This window comes from Macaca thibetana, chromosome 16 (genome assembly GCF_024542745.1).
Source record: "Macaca thibetana thibetana isolate TM-01 chromosome 16, ASM2454274v1, whole genome shotgun sequence".
NCBI classification, from domain to species: domain Eukaryota; kingdom Metazoa; phylum Chordata; class Mammalia; order Primates; family Cercopithecidae; genus Macaca; species Macaca thibetana.
The window spans coordinates 31,230,754-31,249,942 of NC_065593.1; the positions used below are offsets into that span (position 1 = coordinate 31,230,754).

General features: G+C 45.9%; 5 protein-coding genes across 6 annotated transcripts in view; 2 read left to right on the top strand and 3 right to left on the bottom strand.

Moving 5' to 3' along the window:
- Positions 1–15,304, bottom strand: part of LOC126939308 (C-C motif chemokine 3-like 1) — a 332,180-nt gene extending 316,876 nt beyond the window's left edge. Inside the window, exons 1-3 of one of the 2 annotated variants that reach the window (XM_050764541.1) lie at positions 15,028–15,274; positions 14,228–14,342; positions 13,341–13,822 (exon numbers count right to left, since the gene is read on the bottom strand). In XM_050764541.1, coding sequence (XP_050620498.1) covers positions 13,732–13,822; positions 14,228–14,342; positions 15,028–15,103 — 282 coding nt within the window. In that variant the 5' untranslated portion in view covers positions 15,104–15,274 and the 3' untranslated portion in view covers positions 13,341–13,731. Of the gene's footprint in view, positions 1–13,340; positions 13,823–14,227; positions 14,343–15,027 lie in introns of those variants that run through there. The other variant, XM_050764542.1, reaches the window with a different exon arrangement.
- Positions 1–19,189, bottom strand: part of LOC126939306 (TBC1 domain family member 3G-like) — a 574,604-nt gene that overhangs the window by 396,046 nt on the left and 159,369 nt on the right. The gene's annotated exons all lie outside the window — the stretch shown is intronic.
- The window catches only part of LOC126939305 (TBC1 domain family member 3G-like), a 259,422-nt gene that overhangs the window by 139,394 nt on the left and 100,839 nt on the right, over positions 1–19,189 (top strand). The gene's annotated exons all lie outside the window — the stretch shown is intronic.
- The window catches only part of LOC126939304 (TBC1 domain family member 3G-like), a 292,702-nt gene that overhangs the window by 58,221 nt on the left and 215,292 nt on the right, over positions 1–19,189 (top strand). The gene's annotated exons all lie outside the window — the stretch shown is intronic.
- The window catches only part of LOC126939317 (TBC1 domain family member 3B-like), a 203,332-nt gene that overhangs the window by 24,774 nt on the left and 159,369 nt on the right, over positions 1–19,189 (bottom strand). The gene's annotated exons all lie outside the window — the stretch shown is intronic.

A 19,189-nucleotide genomic window follows, 5' to 3' on the forward strand; every position in this document is an offset into this window, starting at 1 on the left:
CTCCTGACTAGGTGGGACTATAGGCACACGCCACCATGCCTGGTTAATTTCTTTGACTTTTCTCTAGAGACAGGGTCCACCTATGTTTCCCAGGCTGGTCTCAGGCTTCTAGATGCAAGCGAAGTCTAGACCAGCCTGGGCTAAGTCGGCCTGTGCCATCCAAACAGAGTCTCAGGTCCTGAGACAGGGCGTCCAGATGCCCCAGTGCAGGGCCCTCCTGATTGACACCTGCTCCCCTGTACTCATTAGCAACCTCACCCACCCTACTCTCAAGGCACACTTGGCCCTCGTATCTGGGAGCTCTGCTTCCGTGGAGTCAGCCAACAGCAGATGGAAAATATTCAGAAAATAAATTGGGTGGTTATGTCTCTACTGAACATGTGCACACTTTGTTCTTCATTCCCTAAACAATATAGTTATCACAACCATTTATATAGCATCTGCATTGTACTACATATGATGAATAATCTAGAGATGGTCTAACGTATACGGGAGGATGTACATAGCTTGTATGTAAATGCTAGGCCATGTTATGTCAGAGACTTGAGCATCCATGGATTTTGGCATCCCCGGGACCCTAGAACTAATCCTCCATGGATACCAAGGAATGACTGTATAAACTCACTCAGGAAGGCTGCTCATTGGAGGAACGGCCCAGTTCAGTACAGACAGGGATATACTCCCTGGACTACTGTCCATTCATCCATTGATACTTTGTCCTCTACTCCCACGCCCATCTATGCTTGTCCCAATGACAGTCCTAGCAAGAGGAGACAAGAAAAAAGACCAGTTCACATTGTCCAGTTTTGAGGTCTTGGAAGAAGTTGCACCGGCATGAGAATAGGGGGTCAGTTTCCTCCAGGATCCAGAAAGCATATCAGGCCCCCTCGGGGTGAGGAAATGAGCATGGGCTCTCCAGCGGCCACACAGGCCTGCAGTAGGATGGGGCTGGGGCTGGCCATGTGGATCACTTGGGGCCTCATGAGGGGACCAGAAAGACCAGGGGGCAGAAGAGCATGGGGGCAGCTGGTTACCTAAGGAGAAGGCACCTCAGGGAAGGGGTCTATATTGGTTTGTTTTCACACTGCTATAAAGAAAGACCTGAAATTGGGTAATTTATAAAGGAAACATGCTTAATTGACTCACAGTTCAGGGAACTTACAATTATGGCGGAAGGCGAATGGGAAGCAGGCACCTTCATCACAAGGCGGCAGGAGGGAGTGAGTGGAGAACGAGGACGTGCCACACTTTAAAACCATCAGCTCTCCTGAGAACTCCCTCACTCTCAGGGGAGCAGCACGGGGGAAACTGTCCCCAGATCCAATCCCCTCCCACCAGGTTCCTCCCTTGACACAGGAGGATTACAATTCTACATCAGTTTTGGGGTGGGGACTCGGAGCCAAACCTGTAAGGGTCTCAGTCTATTTTGCGACTCCCCAGGGCTAAGGCTGAGTACAGACCTGCTGGCCCTGCACTGCAGCACGCGAGGGCTCTGCCAGTGCGCCCCCATCTGCTGCTTCCTGGGGATGGTGGCTACTTCTTCCAGAGAAGGGTGGATTTGCCCCCCTGCTGCCCCTGTAGGGCCTTGTGAAGCCCCGGCCAAGTCCTCCAAGGGTAAGGGCAGTAAACTGGGCTCCTTGCCCTTCTTGCTGCTTGAGTGACAACCGTGGGGTCATCCCTAGGCCCCGTCACTGCCCCTGTTTCTAAATGGAGAACATTTTGGCAAATCTTCCTGGCAGAGGCGGGGGGCTCATCCCTGTCATCTGTTCTAGCTTGGGAAAGCCAGGTGAAGACATCTGGGCAAGCAGACAGTAGAGGGGCCCCCAGGAAGGGTGGGTGGAGGGCGCTGGCCTTTGGGCTTGCCTGGACCAAGGTGGGAAGGGGGAAGTTTACCAGGAAGTAGAGCTCTCAGGGCTGTGGTTAGGAGGAGGTGGTAATGCTGGTAGGGTGATGGGGCTGTGGCTGGTTTGGGGTGGAGGATCAGTGACAGCCAAGGTTTGTCAGCCTGCAGCGGGGTGACTGACATGGACTCGGGGCTGAGGAGCCCAGTGGTTGCCCTTAGTTCTTGGATCCTCGGAGACTTCTGGAGCCTGGATCTGGACAGCCTAGGGGTGGAGGTGGTGAGAGGCAGGGGTAGGGGTGGGAGGGGAGGCCTTGCATGATAGGTTGCAGGGCAGGAAGCCAGCCAGGGACTGGTTTGCAGTGGCTGTTCCCATCCCCATTCCCACCCCAAAACCCACCCCTACCCCCACCCTGGTGCAGGGTGTGTCCTGGGCAGGTGTCCTCTGGCCTCAGCAGATCCCAAGCTAGAAGCGGGCAGCCACATGGGCATGTCACTTGAGCCAGCTTTGTCCTGCACTTTGCTTCCTGGAGTGTGAGGCGCCCACCCAGGAGAGCACGGGCACACCCCACACCTCTCATTCTGAGGGTGCTGGGAGGTGGGGAACAAAGGTCCTGCAGCCCTGTGCTTGTGCCTGAAAATTAGCCTAGGAGTCTCGTGTCCGCCCATCCATGTGGATCCCAAGAAGCGTGAACAGTGGCATGCAGCGAGATGAGGAGGGAGAGAGAAGTGGAAAAGAAGGAGAGAGAAAGAAAGATGGGGAGAAGGGAGTGAGAGAGGAAGAGAGATGGCGAGAGAGACAGAGGAGGCTAGAGGATAAGGAGCGAGAGAGATGGGGAGAGAGACACAAAACACAAAGAGACAGAGAGAAACGTGCATGAGTAGGAGGTCGAGTTACTCTTGATGCCAGTTCCCAGTGAAAACTGTAGGCCACCATCACCTAACCACACATGCAATAAATCTTCTGCCTGCTACTTAGAGCCCTGAGAACCCCTTCTCGTGGAGCATAAAACCTTTGACTGCAGCCCTTCCTCACTGCATTTTTGTTGTGTCTTCCGGTGAACCCTCATGTCTTGTCTATTGCCTTCCTGGACTCAAGGATCCACCAAAAACTGATGCCTCTTTTGGGGAGGATTTGCAGTGCCTTCAACTCACTAGGCTCCCCAGGAAGCTTGCGCACTTGGCTTGGGCCCTAAGCAGCTGGGTACATGCTGGGGCTCTGCTTCTCTGCAAAGCTCATCCCCCTCAATGGGGGACCCAGAGCAAGTGGTTCAAGAGAACTAAGAGAGAACCAGTTTTTAGTGCAAGGCCCCAGCTTCTCAAATCTTGGTTTTTGAATTTAAAATCACATACTTATACTTATGAAAATCAAAGCACAAAGAATGGAAAATGAAAAGTAGAGATCCCCATTTCTTAAAAGTCATGGTTGCCAGGGAAATCACGTCTAATAGATTGGGATATATCACATCAAATGTCCTTCTTATGTTTATGTAAATATATAGCTTTTCCAAAGCAAATATTATTATATATACAGTTATATAATAAATATGTGATAATACAGAGATTGCTATAGGGATACACATATGGAATGTATATTCTATATACAAAATAGTTTTACATTAATATAGTATCATAATATATCAATATAATATCATAATACATTAATATCACCTTTCATTTCAGTATGTGTATCTACTTTATTATTTTCAGTAATGTCATGTTTATTATGTGGCTATACCATCATGGTTTAAACTATTCATATTTTAAAGAATTTATTTCTATTGGTTGTTTTTACAAATAGACCTGCAAACAACAGCGATGTGCCAACACTTTGTGTCTTTTTTTTTTTTTTTGAGACAGAGGCTCACTCTGTCACCCAGGCTGGAGTGCGGTGGCATGATCTCGGCTCACTGCAACCTCTGCCTTCCAGGTTCAAGCAATTCTCTTGCCTCAGCCTCCCAGGTAGCTGGGATTACAGGAGCCTGCCACCATGCCTGGCTAATTTTTGTATTTTAGTAGAGATGAAGTTTCACCATGTTGGCCAGGAGTCAGTTGAACTCCTGACCTCAAGCTATCCACCTGCCTCGCCCTCCCAAAGTGCAGGGATTACAGGAGTGAGCCACCGTGTTTGGCCCTCCTTTGTTTCTTTATATAGTGTTTCTTGAAACAGATTCCTAGAAATAAGACAGATTGAAGAGTATGTAAATTTTAAATTTTTTTTTTTTTTTTTTTTTTTTTTTTTTTTGAGACGGAGTCTCGCTCTGTCGCTAAGGCTGGAGTGCAGTGGCGGGATCTCAGCTCACTGCAAGCTCCGCCTCCCAGGTTCACGCCATTCTCCTGCCTCAGCCTCCTGGGTAGCTGGGACTACAGGGGCCCGCCACCTCGCCCGGCTAGTTTTTTGTATTTTTTTTGGAGAGACGGGGTTTCACCGTGTTAGCCAGGATGGTCTTGATCTCCTGACCTCGTGATCCGTCCGTCTCGGCCTCCCAAAGTGCTGAGATTACAGGCTTGAGCCACCGCGCCCGGCCAGATTTTAAATTTTTCTACAGACTGTGTCATTGCTCTTCAAAAATGCTGATTACCAGAATGTCACTTTTTGATACTAAAATATAGATTATTTAAAACACACAAAGTAACTAGGGCTTATCAAAAAGTTAATATATTTTGCATTTCTCACAAGTATGTTGAATTTCTCCCCCTTGCATTTTACAGCAGGAATCCTGAGTCAGCCTTTCTTATACTTAAAAATGTGTATACTGGCCGGGCGTGGTGGCTCACGCCTGTAATCCCAGCACTTTGGGAGGCCGAGGCGGGCGGATCACAAGGTCAGGAGATCGAGACCATGGTGAAACCCCGTCTCTACTAAAAATACAAAAAATTAGCCGGGCGTGGTGGCAGGTGCCTGTAGTCCGAGCTACTCAGGAGGCTGAGGCAGGAGAATGGCGTGAACCTGGGAGGCGGAGCTTGCAGTGAGCCGAGATCTCGCCACTGTACTCCAGCCAGGGGGACAGAGCGAGACTCCGTCTCAAAAAAAAAAAAAAAAATGTATATACTAAAACATAGTCCAGGAGTTAGCAAACATTTTCTATAAAAGACTAGATAGTAAGTATTCTTGTCTTGTGGGCTATATAATCTCTGTTGCAACAATGTGACTCCACTTTTGTCTTGGAAAGCTGGGATAGATAATGTGTAAAAGGGTGGGAGTGGCTGTGTTTCAACAAAACTTGTTTACAAAACAGGGGTCATGCTAGATTTGTTCTGAGGACCATAGTTTCTTAACTCCAGTCCAGGCAATCTGTCAAATAATTCTGTATTCACAATAGAAGTCTCGTTGTGTGTATTGGCTCACTGTCTTTCCTTTCTCTAATGTTAACCACTGATTTTGTGGAGCATGAATTCTAGGAAATAATACCCAGGTTTGATGTCTATTACCATGTGCATCTTATTTTTAAAAGAGTGGTTAAATTCTCATTGAGGCCGGGTGCAGTGGCTTATGCCTGTAACCCCAGCACTTTGGGAGGTCGAGGCAAGTAGATCTCTCAAGTTCAGGAGTTCAAAACCAGTGTGGCCAACATGGTGAAGCCCCGTCTCTACTAAAAATACAAAAATTAGCTGGGTGTGGTGGCATGCACCTGTAATCGCAGCTACTTGGGAGGCTGAGGCAGGAAGATCACTTGGACCCGGGGAGGCGGAGGTTGCAGTGAGCCGAGATGGCACCACGGCACTGCAGCCTGGGTGACAGAGCAAGACTACATCTCAAAACAAGTCAAAACAAAACAAACAAACTGGGAGACCAAAGTGGGCAGATCTCAAAGTCAGAAATTTGAGATCAGCCTGGCCAATATGGTGAAAACCCATCTCTACTAAAAATACAAAAATTAGCCAGGTGTGGTGGTGGGCGACTGTTGTCCCAGCCACTCGGGAGGCTGAGGCAGGAGAATCGCTTTCACCTGGGAGGCGGAGGTTACGGTGAGCCGAGATGGCGCCACCGCACTCCAGCCGGGGTGACACAGCAGGACTATCTCAAAAAAAAAAAGAAAAAAAAAAAGTCTTATTGACAAATTCCGTAGTTTCTTGTCTTTAGTCTGCATGTGTATCACTTGGCGGTTTGGTAAAAATCCAGATTCCCACATCCAAACCCAGTTCTCTTGTGAGCATTTTAAACAACCATCCCAGGAGGTTCTGGGCTGCTCATAGGTTTGCATATTAGTTACACTATTTATTCGCTGCATGACTACAGACAAGTTGTTTTAACTCTCTGAGCCAACATTTCCTCTTCTATCAAATGGGAGTATTAATAGGACTTAGCCCTTGGAGACATTGTTAGAATTTGAAGGACAATGAATAATTTTTAAGAGATCTTGACTTGTGAGAAAAATAAACTTAAATGCATGAATATTTCAAGCATGAATTTACCTAGTGCATATGCATTATATACTGGGTGCATAATATTTCATAAAATAGTCATTGTTTTATAAAATAGTGTTTCATTATTTGGGGAGAGGCATTATTGTCATTTCCTTTCTGCTGACTTCCCCTCTTCAGAGTTTTCTACTCCTCCCCTCCCATCCCACCGCCTTGCTTTGTCACAAAACAAAGCCAATAGAATCACCAACAGTTTAAGACTGGTTTACTCAAAATGAATTCATTATTTTACATAGATGAACAGTGAAATGATAAATAATGTTCTATAAATATTTGTTGGTTGACAGCTTTGGAACAATGTCCTCTAGAAAAAACTGAATGTAACCACCCACCTTGTATGAGAGCCTCAAAGAATAGCCATATGCCTGAATATGTGTCAGCCACTGTATGACTGGAGGGGCTGAGGAAGGGGTGCAGAGGGTGTTGTGGGATCCCTTCAGACAAGCAGTGAAGAACACATAGAAATACACTACAAAAATTTAATAATCTAGGTAAGTTGAAATGCATGTTAAGAAGAGTCCCAGAGTGTGGTTGCTTGGGTAGGGGTAGGTTCAGGAATTGAAGAGACGTCCCTGGGTCCCTGCTTCCTAATCTGGCACAGATGTAACAGTGTCTTGTTGCTTCCAGGTCACTCAGGGATTTGACTCTGAGGTCAGTGATGAACTTGGCACCAGAACTCGGTGGGGTTGGTACAGACCTCCAGCCTCAGCCACTTTCATTCTGGAAGCTGTTAAAAGAGACAGAGTTATAAAAATTGAGGAATCAGCAAGGGAATTCCTGGTCCCATGCTGCCTTCTCCTGTTTGCCTTGGCAAGCGTGGGGCCTGTCCACTTGCTCAGGACTCTTTGTCCAACCTTATGTCCCTAGACCTTTCCTCAGTGGCTCAGGGGGTCTCCTCAGGCAGCCTCCTCCCGCTGACACTTCCTGTCTTCCCTCTGCCGGGGGCAGCTCTTCCCTGGTTCCTTGCAGACCCCAGGTCAGGCCAGAAAACACCTCTGTGGCCCTTCCCTGTGTCCCGCCACCAGATAGGACCTCCAAGGCCTGGGGTCCCCAGAAGGGCCCTCATACCAGCTGGTGCCCTTGCAGGCTGCCCCGCTCCGGTCCTGCTTCTCTCCAGAGATGGGCAGGAGCACCAGCCCTTACCTGGCACCAGCTGTGAGTCTCATAATTGCCATCTACCATTCTGCTAGGGGTCTTCTGGGGGTCCTAGGAAAAGCAGCAGACCCTTGGGTGCCTGGGCACTTGGGCATTCTGAGGGAAGGAGCACCACGACCCTGGGTCATTTTTCACTGGGGACGAGTGAGCCAACTCCTTCTACCCAGTGATAAAATCAGGAGGAAGTAGATGGAGACAGCACTGTTAGGGGATGATTTGGGGATGAGAAGAACCAGCAGGAAGTTGGGGATTTGGGGATGAGAAGAACCAGCAGGAAGTTGGGGACTTGGGGATGAGAAGAACCAGCAGGAAGTTGGGGATTTGGGGGTGAGAAGAACCAGCAGAAAGTTGGGGAGTTCTTGTTTCCCCACTTTTCCCTTCCATTTCTGTTTGAGCCTTATGTTTGGCCTCCATCTCCCTCTGTAGGAATTGCAGCTAATTAGTCTGCTCTTATTCCAGCTCTACTGCGGGAACATAATGTGGTCTAAGAGAGATTTTTTCCAACCAGAGGCCGTCTCTGCCAGTCACCTGTGAGGCAGACCTGTGGCGATTTCGTGACTCAACTGGCCACTGGGAAGTGATTGTAGCTGGGTTCTGCCCCTTATTGAAACCTACTCAATGTTCTCCTTCCCTAAGTAGGACAAGACCGTACCCTGCCTTTAAGGTTTATAGAATAGAAAGTGAAAACACTTTGGGGAAGAAAATCTTCCTGAACAGATAGCCCAGGGCATTTTGAAAATCCCTTAGGAAGTTTCCTGTTTCACTTGAGTACCTCTGTCCTTGGACTTTGGTGATGCGGTTTGACCCCAGCCAGAGGTCAACAACAGCAAAGGCAGGAGGAAGACAGACTCGTGAGAGGAGGCCCAGGATAGGAGGACACGGGGGCCCAAGAGTGTGAGCAGAGGATAGGCCTTGGGCGCTCAGTCGCCAGCTGCGGTGTCCGAGCTGTGTCCCCTCCTCTTAAGAGGTGAGCCCTGAGTCATGGGAAGATGGAAACCGGGGCTGATGAGAGAGGATGTTTTGTAAGCACTGTGGTGTCTTGTTGACTCGCACATGCGAGGGGTTCTTGGTAGCCACAGGGCTCAGGGTATTTGCGAGAATAGTTCAAGTGCTCACTTGTCTTAGGGCTGTTGATGGGGAAGTGGTTTCCACAGCGAGAGGAGGTGAGATATTGGTGTCACCCAGGACCACTTAGCTAGTTCCTCCTCACTAAAGCTCTGTAGTCATAGTTTCCCCTGGCAGAGCGGAAACTTCTGTGTTATCCCACAGCTGTTCTAACGGTGTAGACTTGACTTATGCAGTGATGCCAGGAGTTCTGAGCAGCAGAGCCCAACTTAAACCACACGCAGATGGACAGAGCTGTGTTAGCGAAGCCTGAACTACTGAGTAATGAGAGTACAACCAGGCTTCCAGACCTCTGTTCATTTCAGGCTTCCAGACCTCTGTTCATTCAAGAGAGATATGTGCTAAGCAAAGGACCTAAAGATGCGTTTAATATGGGTACTAATATGCATAAGGAACCTTGAAATAAATGTTCTTAGCCTTTGGCCAAGAGGGTCCATGTCTAGGAATCTATTCTCTATAGAAATAAATTCAAATATGGAAAAAAAGAACAATGCATAAGTGTATTTGGTCCCCAGCATATTTACAACAACTTAAAATTGGACCCAATTTAAATTGCCTATGATATGGAAATGGCTAAGAAAATTATGGGATCTTCCCTTGATTGGCTATTAGTCAGCCTTTACAAACAATGCAATGACATGAGAAATGCTTATGTTGTGGTAAGTTTAAAAAACTCAAGATGCAAATCAGCTTATTTTAATCAGGACCCACCTAGCATTTGGGATGTGGTCAATCCCACATAATGTATTTTTGTGGGTGCAGTTCCCAGGAAAGAGGAGGAATCTGTATCTGTGCAGAGACACAGGGTCTGTTAAAAGTCACAGGCCCTGACTGAAGTGTGGAACTGGCTGAAACGAGAAAGTAGGAGGTGACTTGGTGAGGACCTTGTGAAATGGGAGTTTTAAACCTTACACGCATCAGAATTACCTGGAGCCTTGTTAAAACACAGGTTGCTGGGCCCTGGTCCATTAAGAAAGGAAGTGGGGCTGAGAATGTGCATTGCTACCATGTTTCCAGGAGATACTCACCATGCTGTCCTGTCTGGGCACTACCTTTTGCAATCCCCATTACAAAGTATTGCACGTGCTGGTTGAACTATGGTCTGGCTTATTTTGGTGCCAAAAGCCTGTGCCAAATACCAAGGCTGCAGCATTAAGGAATTTGATAGAAAAGATTCTGAATATAAGCTGGGTGTGGTGGCTCATGCCTGTAATCCCAGCACTTTGGGAGGCCAAGGCAGGCGGATCACGAGATCAGGAGATCGACCATCCTGGCTAACACGGTGAAATCCCGTCTCTACTAAAAATACAAAAAGTTAGCCGGGCGTGGTGGTGGGCGCCTGTAGTCCCAGCTACTTGGGAAGTTGAGGCAGGAGAATGATGTGAACCCGGGAGGTGGAGCTTGCAGTGAGCCAAGGTCATGCCACTGTACTCCAGCCTGGGTGACAGAGCAAGACTTTGTCTCAAAAAAAAGGAAAAGAAAAGATTCTGAATATTGGAATTTAGTAGCTATGTATTACATCAGTGAGGTCCTTTAAGAAAGAGTTTAGGCTACTTTGAAATGGGCTCATCTGAAATTGAAAAAGGAAGAAATTGAACTTGGTTAAAAAGGCCCTTCCAACTTGTTGACTGAGAATCCAGTAATCTGGAGACTTGAAGGGCTGTAAATGCGGAATTTTCTACTGGAAGATAAAGTTAATATGAGCAGAGACAGGAAGATGAGCGACCTAACAAGGCCAAGGGTCAAATATTCATCACCTCCACATGAGCCAAGATGCAAGCAGAGGTCTCTCGCCAGGGGCTGGGAGGTCGAGGTGACAATGGTAGTGAGGTCTGTGCTAGAAAGTCCACATCTCCGGCCGGGTGCAGTGGCTGACGCCTGTATTCCCGGCACTTTGGGAGACAGGCGGATTGCAAGGTCAGGAGTTTGAGACCAGACTGGCCAACATAGTGAAGCCCCGTCTCTACTAAAAATCCCAAAAATTAGCCAGGTATGGTGGCAGGCACCTGTAATCCCAGCTACTTAGGAAGCTGAGGCAGGAGAATCCCTTGAACCTGGGAGGCTGAGATTGCAGTCAGTCAAGATCACACTATTGCACTCCAGCCCCGGTGACAGTGTGAGACTCCTTCTCAAAAAAAAAAAAAAAAAAAAAAGAAAAGAAAAGAAAAAAGAACAAGAAAAAAGAAAGTGCACATTCCCAATCCCAGTTAAAATGCAAATGTGAACTATGCAACTGACAACTTCTCTGCTTCTGGCTACCTGGCCCATGGAATTGATCAGAAGCAAATAGTAGCCTACGGACATTAGAATGAAGTCACATTGCCAAAGAAACCACGAGACTGGTTCCAAACAGCCCTTGATTACACAATACCGAAGGCAACCTCAGGCTAACTCACACAGACAGCAAGTCAGTAGCCTCCAGAAAGCAGATCCTCCACATTGCACATCTCAGATTGTCCATGGAGGGCATTCCCCCAGGGAGGAGAACTAGGGACTGTCAGACTGGCTGAACTGCTTAAAAATGCAATTCCCATTCTCCCGTTCCCTAACAGGGGTCTTTGTTCAATCTATTCTGTTTGTTCATAACACTCGTATTTAGGGAATGTCGGGCATGATTAAACTTTGTTTAGCTTTGGGGTTCTGGACCTTGAGAAACAATTCAGTGCAGGCAAGTGTTGTGTGCACCTATATTCTCCTGAAAGCCAATAAAGAAGGAATGATGACACCTTCACTATGTCTATGGGGACAAAAGCTGCTCCTCTGTGTGTGTGTGTGTGTGTGTGTGTGTGTGTGTGTGTGTGTGTGTGTGTCTGTGAGTGTGTCTGTGTGTGTGTCTGTGAGAGAGAGAGAGAGAAAGAGAGAGGGAGAGAGAAACAGCCTTGTCAAAAGGACGTGTTTGTTGCTGTACCCTCATTATATGAAAGCCTTCATGGCATCAAAACGCTGTAAGCCAGGCTGAGCTCTATCCTCTCTGCATCAACTCAGAATCCTGACCAGAAAGTGGTGGTGATGGATGGAATATCACCCATCAAAGAATAAGGCAAGATGAGACCAGAGAGGTAAGCTAGGCAAGTTAATCAGAAAATAACTCAAAGTTTTGAAAGTGCACAATATAAAAAGGAAAAAAACCCTCATTCCTAAAAAAAAAAAAAAAAAAAGCCTCATTTCCTCAAAGAAATGATAGTTAGCTATTTGATGTGTATCTTTCCAAATATTTGCCTATGTAAATATATATGCGTATATGGCTTTCAAAGTAAAAACAAAATAATATCCTTTACAGATAGTTCTGTAGCATACATAGAGAATATATATGCATATACTGCATGTAAATAGATATACCTTTTACATGTAATATTATGGACACTTTCCACAGATATAGATGTGTGTGCTGCTTTTTTTTCACTGACTATAGAATATTCCACTGGACATCTTAATCCTCTACTGGTTAATCCCCTACTGATGACTGCATTTCTTTGCTCTTTACCAACCATGCTGCAAAGAATATCCTCATGTCTACATAGTCTTATCTTTTGGCAGTGTTTCTATAAAGCAGATTCCTAGAAATGGGATCAGGTCAAACGGGATGTAGGTCACATAGTATGTGCATTTTAATATTTGCCAAGTAGTGGTGTTTAATTACGCTTTGAAGAGTTTGAACTGTACAATTCTAAACATGTTTGGACACAAAAATTAGATTATTTTAAACAAAATGAAATAAGCATAGCTCATAAAAATTAACACACATTTGGTTTTCACACAAATATTTTGAATTTCTCTTTCTTCTGCAAAAAGGACCCTAGCTTAGTGTGCACTTCTTGTACATATAATGCAGGCAATCCATCTATTAAGTAACTTACCTTTCACAGTAAACCTATAGACAGCATCCTGCTCCACACAGAAGCTGGTTGTCTTTTTCTTCTCTAACATTAGCTATTTATTTTGTAGAGTGTAGATTCTAGAGAAATAATATATAATATACCTGTTGCCATATGCAGATACTTACCACATTAGAAAACAGTGGTGAATTCTATTGACAGTGGCTCTCAGTCATTAACAGGCTATGGAACATCTCATAAGCTTGATAAAAATATCAATTCCCAGGTCTACACCTGAACATGTTGATGTAAGTGGCTTAAGCAATCACTGCTCAAACACTCTATGTCAACTCAGAATCCTGACAGGAAGTGCTTGCAATGGATGAAATACAATCTGTTAAAGAATAGGGTAAGATTTGAGTATAGGGGGATCATGTTTGGGGAAATAAATTTGCCAGTGGTTAATAGCATAGTCTGTAGTTCAATAAAAGTCCAGTTTTGGAAAGGAGTTGACCTTTTACATGCTGTGTAATCTCAGCCAAGTTACCTAACCTTTCTGAGCCCTGGGTTACTTTTCTGTCAAATGGAGGTATTAATAGTGCCTAAGCTGTACTATTGCATTGGTAAGATTAAATGAACAATGCATAAAAAGCACTCAGTAGGAGTAAGCCTCCATAGTGTAAGTAATTGCTATTAAAGCTTGATTCATCATGAATATGCGCTACGGAACACTCAACTTAACGGTGTCCATTCAAGGAGTGAATTCTCCTAGAGCATGCATATTACGATTTGAGTTATAACATATTCGCAGTTTCAATGTTCCAGAACTGTGCCTCCGTTGTACAGTGGATAACTCTGTGGTAGCCCTCCCCATCTCTCCCAGTTTCCCTCCATTTCACCTCTTCCTAATCTTTGCCTATGATTCCTCTTAACCAGTGATTTTAATATGTCAGAAAAACAAAACCAAACTCAATACTGGTTTACCTTTTAAAAGAGCATCTTTATTATTTCCCCAGGCCGATCACAGCCCTGACCAAAAGCATCCGATACACATTGTTCAGTCTGGTGGCTTTGGTTTTGGCCAATGACAGTCACTTGTCACCAAACACAGTGTGAGGGAAGGGGGAGGGCACAGGGGAACTCTCAGAGCAAACAATCACAAACACACTGTGAAATCGAAAATAAATTACACAAACTCAATAGTATAAATAAATAAAAATTTAAGTTAAAAAGAGTCCCACAGTGGCTGTTGGGCAACAACCAGTCCATAGAAGAGGTAGCTGTGGAGGTCACAGGGATGTTCCCAAGGCTCAGGCTCCTGCTCCCCACTGGGTCCACCGAGGTCACTGGGCCTCGAAGCTTCCGGACCCCTCAGGCACTCAGCTCCAGGTCGCTGACGTATTTCTGGACCCAGTCCTCACTGGGGTCAGCACAGACCTGCCGGCCTCTCTTGGTTAGGAAACTGTGGAGAAGGGAGGAAGGTTAAGCACTGGGGAATCCAGCAGGGGAATCCCGGGCCCACCGTGGCCGCTCTCTGTCCTGTGCAGCTCAGGGCCTGCTCCTCTCTCAGCGACCCCCTGCCTATCTCTGTCTAGAGAGCTTCTGTCAGGGACTCCGGGAGGGGGGCTCTCAGAGGGTCTTGTTACCTCATTCCTGTCCTTTTCCTCTGGGCTGGGACAGCCCTTCCTGACTCTGTAACACCTGCCCCACTCCAGCCCCAAGTCAGGTCACACCTCGGAGCCCTGGGTCCTGTATCCCTGATAGGCTCTGGAAGGCTGGGCCTTTCCAGGATGGCCTTCTGGCCTGTCTCTGCCCCCACCCGAGCCTCCCTACCTCCCTAGAGGCGAGCAGGAAGACTGGCACTTACATGACACCGGGCTTGGAGCACTGGCTGCTGGTCTCAAAGTAGTCAGCTACGAAATTCTGTGGAATCTGCCGGGAGATGTAGCTGAAGCAGCAGGAGGTCGGCGTGTCAGCAGCAACTGCAGAGAAAGGAAGAGAATGAGCTTGAGGCACATCTCAGAAGAAAAGGCCAGGCAGCTTCTGATCCCCGAGCGGCTGAGGAAGGCAGGCTTGCCCAGACCAAGTGACTGGAAGGCATTTGGGCGTTTTTGTGGAGAAATGTTTCTGTCTTTGTTTCTGTCTATTTCCTTCTTTCCCTTGACTCTTCATAGTGGGTTCTCTGTTTCTCTGTGAGATCCAGATACCTGAACGGACTGTTCTCTTATCTCAGCTCTCTTCAAGGAATTTTGTCTGGTTCAAGAAGTCAGACCCCAGCCCAAGAGAAGCCTTGGACATCTCTCATAAGACATCCAAGGGACAGAGCTCCTGGGAGACCTAAGGTGACCTGGAGAGTGAACAACAGGCCCCACTGGGAAGTAACCAGCCCTGGATTCTGCCTCTTGTAAACTGACTTGTTTCCAACCTTGTTTTTCTATCTGTACAAGGGACCCCTGCCCCTGCCTAGATTCTCATACCTGGAGACTAGGAGGGCTAAGACCCCTTCTAGAGATAAAAATAAAAGTTGTGAAGAAAAAGACCAAGGTGTTTGGCAGCCTTTAAGAAGTTCCTTTTTTTCTCTTGGGGGCTCTCAGGCCACAAGAAAAGACTGATGTGGTCTAACCGTGGCCAGAGACTGGTGAAACCCACAACGAAACTCAGACTCACGTGGTGCAGAGAAGACCGGCTTGCAGAGAGCCACGGTGCAGAGGAGGACGGCAAGGGCAGCAGTGGAGACCTGCATGATTCTGAGCAGGTGATGGAATGTGGGCTCGAGTGTCGGCACAGCCAAGAAGGGACTGACCCCTCTCTGCTGCCTGTGTCCTCCTGAAGTCTGAAGCCATCTCTCCTTCTCTTTATAGGCAGCCCTGGCGGATGGGGAAATGGAATCTGGGGGTGAGGAAGGAAATTTTTAAGCACAGTGATGCTGTCATGCTGTGTGTTGCACAACCCAGGGTCCCCGGTGACCACAGGGGCTCAGGATATCCAAGAATAGCATCTCTGAGCGATTCTCTAACTCTCAACTCTCAACTCATGACTGGTTCTAGCTTCATGGGGAAATGGTTTCTCCTGTGAGTGTGAAAAGGGGTGTGTGTCAACCCAAGGCTATTCTTAGCTGGTCCTTTCTCATAAGAACTGGTCTATGAGGCCAGGCATGGTGACTTACGCCTGTAATCCCAGCACTTTGGGAGGCTGAGGCGGCGGATCACCTGAGGTCAGGAGTTTGAGACCCACCTGACCATGTGGAGAAATCATTTCTCTCCTAAAATTACAAAAGTAGTGGGGCGTGGTGGCACATGCCTGTAATCCCAGTTACTCAGGAGGCTGAGGCAGGAGAATTGCTTGAACCTGGGAGGCAGAGGTTGTGGCGAGCTGAGATCCATACCACTGGACTCCAGATTGGGTAACAAAAGTGAAACTCTGCCTCAAAAAAAAGAACTGGTCTATGCATGAACTCTCCAGTCCCATTCCTTCCCACAGAGCTGCATTTCTGCTTCCTCAGCTGCTATAACCACAGGGGTAGGGTTGATGGGCTGATGCTGTGGAGGGCTGCACCACCCCGCCTCCTCCCAGAGGCAAGGAACTGAATGAAAGCTGAGGAATAGAAAGCATGAGGTCACGTTTCAGTCATTTGTCTATTTATTAGTCACGGAGTGACTAGGGCGCTGTGTTAAATGCTAGTTGTGGATCATAAAAATACTTCAGAGGTGGGTGTCAGTATGTCAGGTGCCTAGAAATATTTGTAGCCATTAACCTAGAAAAAAACATTTATAGGAGGCTGGGCGTGGTGGCTCATGCCTGTAATCTCAGCACTTTGGGAGGCTGAGGTGGGTGGATCATGAGGTCAGGAGATCAAGACCATCTTGGCTAACATGGTGAAACCCCATCTCTACTAAAAATACAAAAAAAAAATTAGCCGGGCGTGGTGGCGGGCGCCTGTAGTCCCAGCTACTTGGGAGGCTGAGGCAGGAGAATGGCGTGAACCCGGGAGGCGGATCTTGCAGTGAGCCGAGATTGCGCCACTGCACTCCAGCCTGAGCGAAAAGCGCGAGACTCCGTCTCAAAAAAAAAAAAAAAAAAAAAAAAAAAACACACTTCTAGGAAAGAGTTCTGTGGAAACAACCCAAATATGGAGACATCTTCAAACATAAAGACACCTGACCCAGCATCATTTATAACTCTAAAATCAACAAAGCTCATTTCTCTCCTTCAGGGGATGATAAATTATCCACTAGGTCATTTATTATTAAGTCCCTAAAATGAATGAAGTGGCATAAATATGCTTATAACGTCAGTGGGTAGGAAAAGCAAGATACAACATTATACAAATTCTATAAAATTTGAAGAACTGTATAAATATATATATATATGAAAAATTAAAAAGTTTGGAAGTACATGCCTTAAAGAATGAATAGTGCTTAGGTCCACGGGTGATTTATTTTCTTATTTTTTTCTTTTTCTGAATTTTTCTCACTTTATTTAGTGAGACTTTATTACCTTCTTGGTCAGCCCACAAATTTATGAACTAATTTTGTTTTAAAACATTTCCAGCATTACTGGCTGAAAGTGGATTGTGGTCAGTTGTTTAATCTGAAAGAAATTATTGATAAATATGCTAAAGTTTCAGTTCAACGGCCTTTGCCAAAATGAAGTCTTGATTTGCCATTTCTTTGAATCATTTTAAGGATCCTATACTGTACTTACATAAACCATGCCAAACTGAAGCAGGTTTTTCCTTATTCTTTTCAATACATAATTTCAGTGGTGTGGAAGGGTCTCTACCTTCTCAGCCATATTATATGCTTTTTAAAATTTTCCATATTTTATTATTGTATTCTTTCACAATCAATCAGCATACCTCATTTTATAATGAGAAATAGATTTAGTTGGTTTTAATGATCTTTGTTTCTGAGATGCCCCTGGTCTCGTGGGGGCAGGTAGAGTATGTGAACAGGTAATTGTAGCACTTAGCAGAAAGTGCTAAGACTCCTAGTAGAAAAAGAAATGAAAGCTCAGAACCCCACGAGGGGAAGAAGTGACCTTCCACCAGAGGGTTGGGGAAGGCTTCATGGAAGGGATGGAACTTTAGTTGTGTCTGGATAACTGCCCGGGATTTAGGCGTCTATAGATGGGTGGGCAGTGGAGGCCCAGCTGAGGCAGAGTCCTGGGTGTGACTTTGTGGGCTCAGAGGAAGGAGGGGGTGCTTCAGTGGAGCTGCAGAGCGGTGGGGGCGAATACGGATAATAAAGCTAAGTTGGGACCAAACCAGGACAGGCCTTGAATTCCCCACAAAGGGGTTAGAGTTGATATGTTTGATGCTGGAGAACAATGAAGGACAGAAGCCAAGGGGACCACGCCTTTGGAATTCTGTCCTTCCTAAGTGTCTGTAGAGTTAGGTCTTTCAATGCACATGAGCTCTGTTTCCATCCCACCCCAATGATGGCTAGTGCCAGTCCTGAGGGAGGAGAAGCAGAGGCAAGATCAGGGGCCGTGGTAGGTTTCACCGGAGCTTTGGCATCCATGTATCTTCCCCTATTGCTACCAGTTCCAAATAAAGGTATCTCTGTCCCTTGTTTCATTAGAAACCTACATCACAGCAATGCCTGCTTCTCACCCCACCCTCTGCCCCCCAGCTCTCGGTTGATACCCCGAATTGCATTCCCTCACTCCCTTCTTAGGGGAACCCCCTCCATACTCGTGATTCTGTTTCTGAGAGCTGGCTTCTGTGAGTTGCAGAGGGCGAGAAAAGGAAATGGAAACTGCTGAATCAGTCAGTGTTCTGGCTAGGGGCATCCTCTGCCTCTGTGATTACTGCACAGTGTGTTATAATTAGTTATCTATGTAATTTGCTCTTCAAAAATCTAGACCATGTCCAGTTGATTTTATTTTAGTTTTTCTCAAGAAATTTACAGTTTAATAAAGGCAATGTGGGAGTTTGGAAACAAGCTTTTATTTCATGCTAACAATGGATTAGCAGCTACACAAATTTTAGTTCACAATAAGTAATATTTATTGAGTGACCACCATGTGCCAATTTCCATAATTTACATGTTTGAACTGTTACTCTTCAAAACAGCCCTATGATTTAGTTACCATTATACTTTCTCAGTTGAACAGGTGAAGAAACCAAAGTAAATAGAGGTTAAGCAATTTTCCTAAGGCCATAAAGCTGATGACTAGCAGAGCAGGGATTCAAATCCAGGTAGTCTGACTCTAGGTACCACACACTATACGTTCTGTACCACAACTTATTATATTTGATCCTCACAACAATCCTATAATGGCAGATTTTTTTAGAGTGTCTTCTCAGATCGTAAACTGATGTCAGACCATGTCTTGTTGGTTGATTTAAACCAAATCCTAGCACATGATGATTATAACATGATGAGCCTCCAGACCTAGTCTCTATCTCTTATTGTGTTCTTTTTAATAAAGTGATTTATTGAATATATAATTCTATCTCAGTGTTTATATATTTGTAAGACTTTCTCTATCAATCCCCAAACCAGTACATATACCCCTTTGCCATGTGTTTTTGCTTGGAGGGAAATATGGTCGCACGCATAGCATGTGCCTAATTTATATACCTTGAACGAATAATGTAAGGGAGATGCAGGATGGGGTTGAGTTGGGAGTGTCTTAGACATTTCCTGGGTGGTAAATTGATGTTCCCAGTTGAAATAATGAACCTGGGGTCATGCAGATGGAATTGGTCAGTTTTATATTCCACTGTCTGTGTTAGTTACCAGCGTATCTCCAGCGACAACCACAATGCCTGACATATAGTGAAGCATAATACCTATTTGATGAATAAATAAATCACTGATTT